Source organism: Chiloscyllium plagiosum, unplaced genomic scaffold (genome assembly GCF_037043375.1).
Source record: "Chiloscyllium plagiosum isolate Xiang-an unplaced genomic scaffold, Cpla_swu_hap1 HiC_scaffold_4, whole genome shotgun sequence".
In the NCBI taxonomy this organism is placed as follows: domain Eukaryota; kingdom Metazoa; phylum Chordata; class Chondrichthyes; order Orectolobiformes; family Hemiscylliidae; genus Chiloscyllium; species Chiloscyllium plagiosum.
The window spans coordinates 90547740-90560497 of NW_028270142.1; the positions used below are offsets into that span (position 1 = coordinate 90547740).

Below are 12758 nucleotides of genomic sequence, written 5' to 3' on the forward strand. Positions count from 1 at the left end.
GCAAAATACTCATTTAGTATCTCCCCCATTTTCTGTGGCTCCTTACAAAGGCCGCCTTGCTGATCTTTGAGGGGCCCTAGTCTCTCCCGAGTTACCCTTTTGTCCTTAATATATTTGTAAAAACCTTTTGGATTCTCCTTAATTCTATTTGCCAAAACTATCTCATGTGCCCATTTTGCCCTCCTGATTTCCCTCTTAAGTATACTCCTACTGCCTTTATACTCTTCTAAGGATTCACTCGATCTATCCTGTCTGTTCTTGACATACGCTTCCTTCTTTTTCTTAACCAAACCCTCAATTTCTTTAGTCATCCAGCATTCCCTATACCTACCAGCCTTCCCTTTCACCCTGACAGGAATATACTATCTCTGGATTCTTGTTATCTCATTTCTGAAGGCTTCCTATTTTCCAGCCGTCTCGTTACCTGCAAACATCTGCCTCCAATCAGCTTTTGAAAGTTCTTGCCTAATACCGTCAAAATTGACCTATCTCCAATTTAGAACTTCAACTTTTAGATCTGGTCTATCCTTTTCCATCACTATTTTAAAACAAATAGAATTATGGTCACTGGGCCCAAAGTGTTCCCCCACTGACACCTCAGTCACCTGCCCTGCCTTATTTTCCAAGAGTAGGTCAAGTTTTGCACCTTCTCTAGCAGGTACATCCACATACTGAATCAGAAAATTGTCTTGCACACACTTAAGAAACTCCTCTCCATCTAAACCTTTAACACTATGGCAGTCCCAGTCTATGTTTGGAAAGTTAAAATCTCCTACCATAACTACCCTATTATTCTTACAGATGGCTGAGATCTCCTTACCAGTTTATTTCTCAATTTCCCTCGGACTATTGGGGGACTATAATACAATCCCAATAAGTGATCATCCCTTTCTTATTTCTCAGTTCCACCCAAATAACTTCCCTGGATGTATTTCCGGGAATATCCTCCCTTAGCACAGCTGTAATGCTATCCCTTATCAAAAATGCCACTCCCCCTCCTCATTTGCCTCCCTTTCTATCCTTCCTGTAGCATTTGTATCCTGGAACATTAAGCTGCCAGTCCTGCCCATCCCTGAGCCATGCTTCTGTAATTGCTATGATATCCCAGTCCCATGTTCCTAACCATGCCCTGAGTTCATCTGCCTTCCCTGTTAGGCCCCTTGCATTGAAATAAATGCAGTTTAATTTATTAGTCCTGCCTTGTCCCTGCCTGCTCTGACTGTTTGACTCACTTCTGTTCTCAGCTGTACCTGTCTCAGATCGATCTCTTTCCTCACTATCTCCCTGGGTTCCCCCCCATCCCACCCCCACCCCCACCTTACTAGTTTAAATCCTCCCAAGCAGTTCTAGCAAATTTCCCTGCCAGTAAAGTAGTCCCCTTCCAATTTAGATTCTTGAATCTGTTGGTAGATGTGTTTAAGCTTTTTTATCATCTGCTTGACACAAGAGGTTTGAACAATGGGGTGGGAGCGATCTTTGATTATGCTGACTGCCTTTCTAAGGAAGTGAGAAGTATACATGGAGTCAATAGATAGAAGGTTGGCTTGCATGATGGACTGGTCAGTATTCACAACTCTCTGTATTTTCTTACGGTCCTGGGCAAAGCAGTTGCCACATTAAGCCATGATACATCTGTACAGAATGCTTTCTATGGTGCATCTATAAAAATTAGGAAGTGTCTTTATGGAGGTGCCAAATTTCCTTAGCCCCCTGAGGAAGGAGAGGTGTCGTGGTGCCTTCTTGATCATTGCATGAACATGGGTGGACCAGGACAGATTGTTAGTGACCCTGACTCCTAGGAACTTGACAGTCTCGACTATCTCCAGCTCAGTACTATTATGTGGATAAGGGCATGCTCTTCTCCTTGCTTCCTGAAGTCACTGATCAGCTTTTTCATTCTGCTGATTTAAGACAAAGATTTTGATATTTACGCCATGTCACCAAGCATTCTATCTCTTTCCTGTGTTCTGTCATGACATTGTTTGAGATCTGGTTTTCCAACTGAAGTGTCATCAGTGAACTTGTAGATGAAGTTAGGATAAAATTTGGCCACACAATCGTGAATGTGCAGGAGTATGGTAAGGAGCTGAGTATGCAGCCTTGCTGGTTATCATGGAGGAGGTGTTGTTGCCTTTTCTCACTGATTACGATCTGTCAGGAAGTCAAGGATCCAGTTACAGAGGGGAGAGCAGAAACCTAGATCTCAAAGTTTGGACATCAGTTTGTTTGGAGTTATGGTTTGAAGAGAAAGTGAGGTCTGCAGATGCTGGAGATCAGAGCCGGAGATGTGTTGCTGGAAAAGCGCAGCAGGTCAGGCAGCATCCAGGGAACAGGAGAATCGACGTTTCGGGCATAAGCCTGAAGAAGGGCTTATGCCCGAAACGTCGATTCTCCTGTTCCCTGGATGCTGCCTGACCTGCTGCGCTTTTCCAGCAACACATCTCCGGTTATGGTTTGAAGGCAGAGTTGTTGTTAATAATTAGGAGCCTGACCAAGATATCCTTGTTATCCAGATGTTCCAGAGATGATGTAGGGTTAGGGAGATGCTGTCTGCTGTGGACCTGTTGAAATGGTAGGCAAATTGTAAGGGATGAAGGCAGGCTGGGTTGCTAAAGTTGATATGAGCCACATCTAACCACTCAAAGCATCTCATAGTTGTTAAGGTCAAAGGCACAGGATAGAAATCCATACACACATCAACAGCATTACCCTCATGAGCCTTCTCTTCTAGCTTTTCAAAATACTCCAGCAAATAATCATGAGTTTGCCTCAGCATGGTTAACCCACATTTTTCAATGACTCTGTGTCTCTATTCATGCTATCCGCAATAATTATTTCTTGAAGCTTCCCACCACCGAAGTTAATCTGACTAGTCTTTAATTGCTAGGTCCTTACAATCTTTTGTGAACAAGGGCACAATGTTTGCAATTGTCCAGTCCAACTCCTGAGTTTGGGGAAGATTGGAAGATTATTGCCAGTATTTCTAAAATTTCAACTTGCACGACAGAGGTAGTGGATCACCAATCTTGCAAGAATCCTTAGATTCTGAGAAAGTCTCAGCAGATTGGAAAACTGCCAAATCAATTCCTTACTTAAAAAAGAATGATGAGAAAAAAACAGATATTATAGGGTAGTTAACTTAACATCTATTATTGGGAAAAGTTAATACTTTATTTTAAATTGTGTAATAGTAGAGCATTTAAAAACACGTAATTTGATCAAGTAAAATCAGCATGATAGGGTAAATAATCTTGCCCAGCAAATTCATTAGAATTCTTCGAGGAGGTAACAATCAGGATAGATGAATGGAAAGCAATAGATGCAACATATTTGGATTTTCAGAAGCTATTTAATAAGATACTACACATTAGCCTACTGAAGAAAGTAACAGCCCATGATGGTGGAGGTAGTATATTACCAGGCTTTGAAGATTGGCTAACTAAGTATGTTAATAACTTAGATGAGGAATGTGAATATATTATAGCCAAGTTTACAGATGACACAAAAATAGATGAGAGGGCAAGTGCTGAGAATGACACAAAAAGTCTGCAGAAGATGCAAAACTTGGTTTTGTCCCTTTATCTAAAAGATAGACTAGTATTGGAGGCAGTCCAGAGAAGGTTCATTCATTTGATCCTCGGTAAGGAAAGACTGTCGTCAAAAGAGAAATTGAGTAGGCAACACCTGTACCAATGGCGTTTAGAAGAATGATAAGCAACCTTAATGAAACATACAAGGTTATTAGGGAACTTGACAGGATGATTGCAGAAAGTTTGCTACCCTTTGTTGGAAAAGACAGGAAAGTGGATTTGAGGGCAGTCAGATCAGTTATGATCTTATGGAATGGTGGAGCAGACATACTGGGATGAAATGACCTACTTCTGGTCCTACACCTATATCTTATGACCCTGGTGCCTACGCTATTCTTACTATACAAATTCTAAACCTGACTAATGACTGAATATCTTCCTCTGTCTTCATGGCCAAACAACATTTGCCTTGCAGGTAAAGATAGATGCAAAATGTAAATTTATCATTTCGTCCACGTTCCTTGCCTGCATGTTTAAAGGTTCTTTCTCGTTCCTAATTGGTCTTTTTGCTTTTGATACACTTACTGAAGACTTAGCAATTTTCCTTCATGTTCACTACCAGTTTTTTTTTTCCATTATCATCTTTGGTTCTCCGTACTGAACCTTCTGTTTTAGTTTGACTCTCAAATGTACTTACTACCTGGCACCTGACAAAAGCACACTTTTCTTCTTTAACTTTTAGCTTTTGTTATCTAGGGATCTCTGGAGTTGTTGTTCTCCCTTTCCCTTTTGGGAGAATATAATTTGACTTGTGCCCCAAAAAAAACTTATATCCAAAGGCAACCTATTGTTCAGCTAATTTTCCCATAAACATTTGATTCCAGTCTATCTGGCCCAGCTCTATTCTTGTGCCATTGCTCTACTAATTGTTTTTTTCTTACTCTGAATTGACGACTGTTATCTTCCACTGTCATCCTAACCTTATGATACAATGATCGCTCACCCCTAAATGTTCCCACACTGTTATTTGCTCTACTTGGCTCACCTCATGCCCAAGATCCAGGTCTAACAGTATTTTCTTTCTCGTTTTATTGACACATACCGCTGTAGGAAAGATTCCTGAATACAATCAAGGATTACTCATCCTTTACTTTTCTTCCATGACCACTATCCCAGTCTATATTGGATAATTGAAGTCCCACAATGTAACTACTCTACAATGTGAACATCTCTCTGTAATTTCTTTGTAGCTTCTATGCACACTTCTCAACATTTGGTAGTCTACAGATTATACTGAGCAATGCAATTACACCCTTCTTGTTCCCTTGCTCTAGCCAAATCAATTCTGCCCTTGAAGCCTCTTGCTCCTGTACTGCAATACTTTTCTTAATCAAAAGCTCCGCCTCACCCCATTTGTTTCCTTTTCCATTTTTTCTGAATACTGTGTAATCACAAGTATTTAACATCCAACCTTAAGCCAGATCTCTCTCATCACCACATCATCATAATCCCACAAGGCAAGTTGTGCTTGTAACTCCCTGATTTTATTAAGTGTTCTGTGTGTATTCACATATGTATAGTTCAATACTGATTTATACTTCATTACTTTCTTCCTTAGTCAAACTCCATCAATTAACTTACTATTTCTCTGCCTTTGAGACATTGGTAATAGATCTATAATCCCCTCAGTCAATTCAAACTATTTTGGATGGATCTTTTGACAAGTGGGATGTCATTTAAATTACTTTCTAAATATGCCTTCCCTTGAGATACTAAGGGCTTTAATTCTGTGTTCAACTCTATACCTCCTTTGAAACTCTGGTAGCTCTTCCTTCCCCTCCTCCAATAGTAAAAGTTATAAAAGTTTAGCTCCACAAAATTATTCTTAACAACAAATTCCCAGCAATATGCATGTTATAGAAATGAAAGTAATGTTACAGTAGCAGTTTTCATAAAAATTAACTATATGCTTCACTCAGGTTTGAGTGTCTCTGCAGTTATAAAAGGTATAGAATGCACATTTATCTTTATGGTGTTTTCTGATATACCTATCGTTGCTAAAATAAATGATACACACTTTTAAAAAATCCATAATGGTTATTAACATCGCTTTTTATCCTCTTACCTCATCCTCCAATCTCTCTTTCTGCTTACTCAGCTGCTCCACTTTTTGTTGGAACTGCTTTAAGTCAACTTCCAACATAGAAAGCTTTTTCTCCACTTCCATCACATAATTCTCTGCTCTCTGTCTGGACATTCTCTCCTCTTTCAGCTTGCTATCCATTTCTGAACAAATTAGTATAAAATTATTTTTAAGACAATGCCAATATTAAAATGACTGTTTTATTATGGACTCATGACTTAAACAATACAACTACAGATCATGGCAGTGTATCAATGAAACCACTAAATGAAACTTTAGAAAATGGCAACTGCAAGTAAAGTTATAATAGTTGAGGTGGGGGTTAGGCAGGATTGAGTTTATTTTTCAATAATTGGCTAGAGTTTGATTACCTGTAAGAGCCAAACAAGTGGGAAATATAACATTTCAGACCTCACAGTTGTACAATTGTATTAGGAAGTCATAAAAGTAAATTGATGCTAGAAGTAGTTGTTCTATTCAGTCCAGATCAAAGCTTCTTCATACACATATTCTAACCTGAATTTTCTATACGTTCATACTTTTTAAAAAAATGCACACTAACATGGCTAACATCTTTCCGCATTCATGTCGTTAAAAAAAAAGTTGAAACCATTTAGAACAACAGCCAGAGAGCAAAATTGTTGATGAATATTCTGTAAATATTTACTGGCCTTTGTTAACACTTTGAATGGTCCTTCTAAACCATTCTACCAGGAAAGGAAAGCTCATATTAAGCCAGCCTAAAAATTCCACTAAACGATGAATTTCATCTTGGGTATTTATCAGTATACTTGTATCAGGGTTAGAGCTGACACAATTCAACAATTTATTCAATTATGAGTGGAAAAGCCTGATGTGACTTGCATGGGCTGGTTGTAACAGGTTGGTCGCAGATTTAAACTGATATACTTGAATTTACTTGCATGTAAAATAATCTTAGCAAATACTAACCGCTCATGGCCACCGACCTCGCTTCTTCTATGGACTCATACTCATCTACCAATCTTGCTTTAGTTACTTTGTGCTCTGTAATTTCTTGATCTAGCCGTTGTTGTAACATTTTATTTTTGTAATTCAAGTCTATTTCCATATTATTCTTTTCCTGTGAAAACAAATCTCAGAATTATTATACACAGTAAGCATAACAGACTAAGTAAGCAATGGTACCATTGTTTTATTTGGTGGAACTGAAAATGACAAAGATTTCTACAATTGTTCACATAAAATTATCAACATGAACTGTACTGATATGGAAAGTGTCAAGTAAAGGCATGTGCTTTCTCAGATGTAAATGCAATTATTAATGGATTTGATCAGATACTTGTGATAGTTACAAAAAGCTACCCGTTCTCATACCAAGATATAGAAGGATTCAGGACTAGATATTCATTGACAAATGTAATTTTATTTAAGCAAGCTCTTGTGTAAAGTTCATTTTACAACTTGGATATTTTTCTCCACAATATTTAAGGAGTCAACTTTTATACAGATGGTAGTTATTGTTGTCCATACGCTATGTTGTGAACTTAATTAAGAAACACTTCTACTTTTGGAAAAAAGTATAAGCACTGGAATTGTTAAAGCATTAAGGAAACTAACATCATTAATTTCAAGTAAAAATGTCCGAGATATTATTCCAAAAGAAAATATTGTTGATCTAGGATATCTGGATATACATGAAAGCGAAATGTCTGTCTGTTTGTTGGCAAATTCCACCAAAGACCTGTGGTCAATCTCAACCAATCTTAGTGGGATGATATTTTACATTAACTGTCAGAGAGCAGTTGGCATCCAACCACCCCCACCAGGAGTGAAGGGAGGCTACTTTGGCCTATGAAGGGATCCTATTACACTGCAAGCATTGTATCCCTGTTGATGTTGTAAATCAAAATTCCAAGAAATAATGTGATGAATATATATTATAAGTAGAAACATGGAAAATGGTAGCAGGCCATTCAGCCCATCAATCCTGCTCACCATTCAATATAATCATGGTTTATCTTCAAATTCAGTACCAATTCCCACTTCCTCCACGTACACTCTTTGATCCCTTTAGCCTTAGGAAACGTCTAACTTCTTCTTGAAAACATTCAATGTTTTAGCCTCAACGGCTTTCTGTGGCAGAGAAATTTCTTCTCAACTCAGCTCTTAAATAACCTATCCCATATCCTTAAACTGCAACCCCTATTTCCAGACTCTCCTGTCACTATGAACAGCCTTCCTGCGTTTACTCTATCTAATAAGAATTTTGCAGGTTTCTATGAAAAACCCAGCTTTCTCCTAAACTCCAGTGAACATAGTCCTGACCGACCCAGTCTCCCTTGATGGGTCAAAGCCTGCCATCCGAGGAAGCAGTCTGGTAAACCTCTGTTGCACTCCCTCCATAGCCAGGACATCCATCCACCGATGAGGATGCCAAAACTGCATATAATACTCCAGGTGTGGTCTCACCGAAGCCCTGTATAATTTCAACAAGGCATCCCCACATTTGTACTCAAATTCTAAAATATATTTGCTGCCTTTACTGCCTGCTGTGCCTGAATGCTTAATTTCAGCAACTGGTTGTATGACTCCCCAACTTTCTTTCATACATCATTTACTTCTTTTCTTATTTTATTTGTTCCATGTCCATCAATTACTGAAACATGATATTTTAATGCTCAGTAAGGGCTGGGGGAGATCAAGATCACAACAAAAAGTCAAAAATTTGACAGAGAATAATAGTACCCAAAACAAGCACTGCAATCAACAGTACAAGACTCTTTAAAGGAGCTTTCAGTTGTGATCTTCACCAACATTACGAATTAGATCCAGAATACAATATTGGCAATAGATCAGGTATGTGAACATGGTGCTGCCGAAAAACAACCACTAATGTGTTGCAGAAACACTAAAGAACAACTGGCACCCTTAAGTAAGCAACCTGATCCACTGAAAGTTTTTTTTAATGCAAACAATAAAAAATATTACCCATTTCTTGAAAAACATCAGAAAACATAAAAGTTGAGTAGAATTGCCAAGTTTTATTTTTATTTTCACTCAAGAAGAAAGAGCTTCTGACATCATCCATCACGAACTATTTAATGTTTCAACAAATACCGAAACTGCAATAATGGCTAGTATCTTATACTCTTCCCTGAGGAAGGTTTGGCAGACATTTAATTGTGTGGGTTGAGGTGATGACGTTGCTTTCCAGCCTTAACTTTAATGAAGTTAGCGATGGAAAAGTTCATGAATGTCTTTACTGCTCTGCCATCAATTGGACCCTTAAGCGGACAGTTAATAAGAAAATATGAAATGGGATAAGGGCTAGATCATTCATTCCTTTGAGCCTCTTCCATGATTCGATGAGAAAATGGTGATCTTCTCTTACACCACCAAATCTCTTAATGTTTTGAATATCTGGAAATCCATCTATCTCTGTCTTGAACATACTCGATGATTAAGCATCTACAGATTTCTGGGGCACAGAATTGCAAAGATTCACTTGCTTTTGATTGAATACATTTCTCCTTACCTGAAGAACCTCATCACATTGGTACTAGTATGCAGGTGAGGAAGCCATCATGCAGGGACTATGACAAGCAAACACATAGCTCAAGCAAAGGTCAGGGCTCCCTTTATCAAAGACACTCTGTGCTCGCTGGAGGGGCACAGCATCAGGAGGAGAAAAGTCTTAACTCCTGTTCTTGTGACTAACTCCTCCCCACCACCTCACAACCATCATTCACTGTGGCATGGAGTCTGCCATGGTCTGAAGGCTGGGTGAGCGTACCATTTCCAGCAGCCATTAGCTCCCCGATCACACAAGAGAAGTGCTGGACTTCAAATGGCTGGCAGCTCTCAGCAGACGGGATTTCATATACTTGAATGTGGGAGAAGGCCCATTGTCGGCCTGTTAAGTGCCTAAGTGGCAAAAGGTGCAGTTGGCCTTCTCAGAAGTGGGTTCTCACTAGCTCTTTAGTTCTTAGTGCCAAGAACAAGTGCTAACGCTTCACAGAATTCTACCCAATTATACTGAAAATGTAGAGAAGGATCTAATGTTTCCTTTGACGCTGACAGTGAAATATTCAGAGTAGTGCTGAACACTGAGAAAATTAATTTTGTCTGAATTTAAACATTTGTGTTTTATAATTATGGGATTAACATTGTGAAATTAAAATTGCTGTGTGAGAGAAGGTAAGTAAGTGAATCGTTGATGACTATCTGTCCATAGTATGAATAAATCACCTTATTATTTCATAAACCATTTTGTGTTTTTCTTTTAAGAACTTAGTTTTGATTCTTATACTTTTATTTTCCAAATACTGGATGGGTAGCCCAGTTTGTATGAAGTAAAGCTGAAGTGCTGAGAATACTCAGCAGGTTTGGCAACAGCTATGGAGAGAGAAACAGAGTTAACATTTCAGATTGATGATCTTTTGTCAGGTATTATCCAAATTCTTCATCAATTACCTTTTCCAGGTTGCTAAGCTTGTCGTGTGCCTGTTTCTTCTCCATCTCTGCTTTTGAAAGGTTAATTTTGATCATTTTCAGTTCTTCTTGTAAAGAAGTGGTCCGAGCTGAAAAAGAAAATTGCCATTATCTCATTATTCATTGCACTTAGAGAACTGAATAAAAGTCTAATCCAACAAAATTCACCCACAACTCCAGACACTTTATAGAAAAAGCAAACACCCAGTACAATATTAATGCAAACAGACAATGGATCCCAAGTCTGTTCCATGGTCTGTGCTGTGAAAGCAAATCTCAAGTGTGTTACCAATGACCTCGCTCCTTGAGCCATGAAGAAAATTACTATTCCTATTTATAAAGTCTCTTCAGCAAGTCTTGCCCAAAGTACTCAAAATCAAACTTTATTGTGAAACTATTCTGATGATCATCATCACACTTCATAATAGAATGGCTATTTGGGTGAGGCACTGGCAGGACTTCTAATGTCTGTCAACGTATCCCAACATGTATCTTAAGGGCAAGATAGCTGAAAAGTGAAAACTATAAAAAAAATTTTGAGTTGACACCAATAGAAGAAGGAAAAATCTATGTGATACAGGATGAGAAATGGGTTTGTATCGAATGATTGCTAATCGTGAGGAAAGATTAAGGAATCAATCTGTGGAGGATTCACCTCAAGTGGTTGGGGTAAAGACCATTATATCTTGCAAAGGAAACATATTTTTGAAAAACTGCAACAAAGGAAAATTTAAAAATGCTCGAGGAAGAAATTATTGCAGTTTGGATTTAACATCTGGATTGCTGCAGCAAAGAACTACGAGATCCAAGGGACAGATTTCTTCTGTACTGTCAAAATAAACTTATTTACATCCTTACTTAAATAAAGTATAACACTTCAATTATGATTTAATCTTATTACAAGGAAGTTAATGAGGTTTTACTCTGATGTTCTTGTTCATTCGTTTATCATTTATAACTTCCCTCCTTAGCATCACTACCACGTAATGTCCTTCCATGCCCTTAAAAAATTAAATGCTTTTTCTTTTATTGCTTTTGCACCTCCATTCTCACTTGACCTGGCTTGATGCACGATTTCTATCTACTGTCGTATAAAGAAAGAAAGAACATGTTCTATACAGAATACCCTTCCTCAGGTAATGAGATCAAAACTGCACACAATACACTGGGTGTGATCTCATCAAGGCTTTGTACAATTTCAAGACAGCCCTGCTCCTCTACTCGAATCCCTTCGCTAGGAAGACAAATATACTGCATACCATCTTCATTGCCTACTGCATGTGCATGTTTACTTTCAGCAACTGGTGTACTAAAACATCAAGGTCTTGCTGCACCTCCTCCTTTTCCAATCTGTTGCCATTTATGTATTAATCTGCCATTGTGTTTTTGCTATAAAAGTGGATAACCTCACATTTTTCCACATCATACTTCATCTGTCATGCATTTGCCCATTCACTCAACTTGTCCAAAGCACAATGAACTATCTCTGCATCATCCTCACAGTTCACTCTCCTACCTAGTTTTGTGTTGTTTGCAAATTTGGAGGTGTTACAAAAAGTTTCCTTACCTACATCATTAAAATATCTTATGAATAGCTGGCTTCCAAGCACAGATCCATTTATTCCTTATTCCTATAAGTGTCTTCTTTGGGGGTTAGCATTAAGAAACTATGAATCTAACAGAAGACAGTGGCTGAGTTCTCAAATGCATTGAAAGAACTTTCTTAAACAGCATGTAACCAGTTCACAGAAGAAGGAAATAATACTGGATCTACTTCTGGTGAATGAAGCAGGGCTAGTGGAACAGGTTTCAAACAGTATTTGAGGAGCAATGGCTTATATTTTCATAGGAACAATTACAATTGGGTTTAGAATAATTACAGAAAAGGCAAAAAAAGCTCAACTATACAAATATTCCATTGGAATACAGCTACTTTCAGTGAGTTGAAATCTGGACCAACTGGATTGGAATCAAAAACATGATAGATTGAACAGTAATTGAATGATGAGAGGCCTTTAAACAAACACTCATATTGGGGAAAGGAAGGGTGTCCAAAGCTGGAACTCACTGGATGACTCAAAATATAGTAAGACTGAAAATGATATCTTACGAAATGTGAAGTTCATAAAACAATAGAGAATCAAGCTGAATGGTGAAAGTAGGGAGGAAATTCAATAGAAAAGGAATGAGAGTGGCAAAGAAATGCATAGGAATTGATTAGTAGCTAAAAGCACATTGCCCAATAGCCACACTTTGGTTTGCTGCAATGATTCAAATGCAAATGATACAATAAACTACCACAGAATGAAGACACCCTGATTGCTGGCAAGGTATCAGGCACTGATCCACATGATTCTCCCCATCCCCACCCTCCTCTAGCTTATCTCTCCACGCTCCAGGCTCACTGCCTTTATTCCTGGTGAAGGGCTTTTGCCCGAAACGTCAATTTCGAAGCTCCTTGGATGCTGCCTGAACTCCTGTGCTCTTCCAGCACCACTAATCCAGAATCAGGTTTCCAGCATCTGCAGTCATTGTTTTTAACCACATGATTCTCTGTCTATGGCCATACCACTAGCTGGTTTCAATGTGGAGCACTGATCTATGCTGCCTGA

At 38.5% G+C, this 12758-nt stretch overlaps 1 protein-coding gene across 1 annotated transcript in view; it reads right to left on the reverse strand.

Moving 5' to 3' along the window:
- Positions 1 to 12758, reverse strand: part of rock1 (Rho-associated, coiled-coil containing protein kinase 1) — a 207983-nt gene that overhangs the window by 66237 nt on the left and 128988 nt on the right. Inside the window, exons 17-19 of the mRNA XM_043688241.2 lie at positions 10129 to 10235; positions 6625 to 6775; positions 5656 to 5816 (exon numbers count right to left, since the gene is read on the reverse strand). Of these exons, the coding sequence (XP_043544176.2) occupies positions 5656 to 5816; positions 6625 to 6775; positions 10129 to 10235 (419 nt within the window). The remainder of the gene's footprint in view (positions 1 to 5655; positions 5817 to 6624; positions 6776 to 10128; positions 10236 to 12758) is intronic.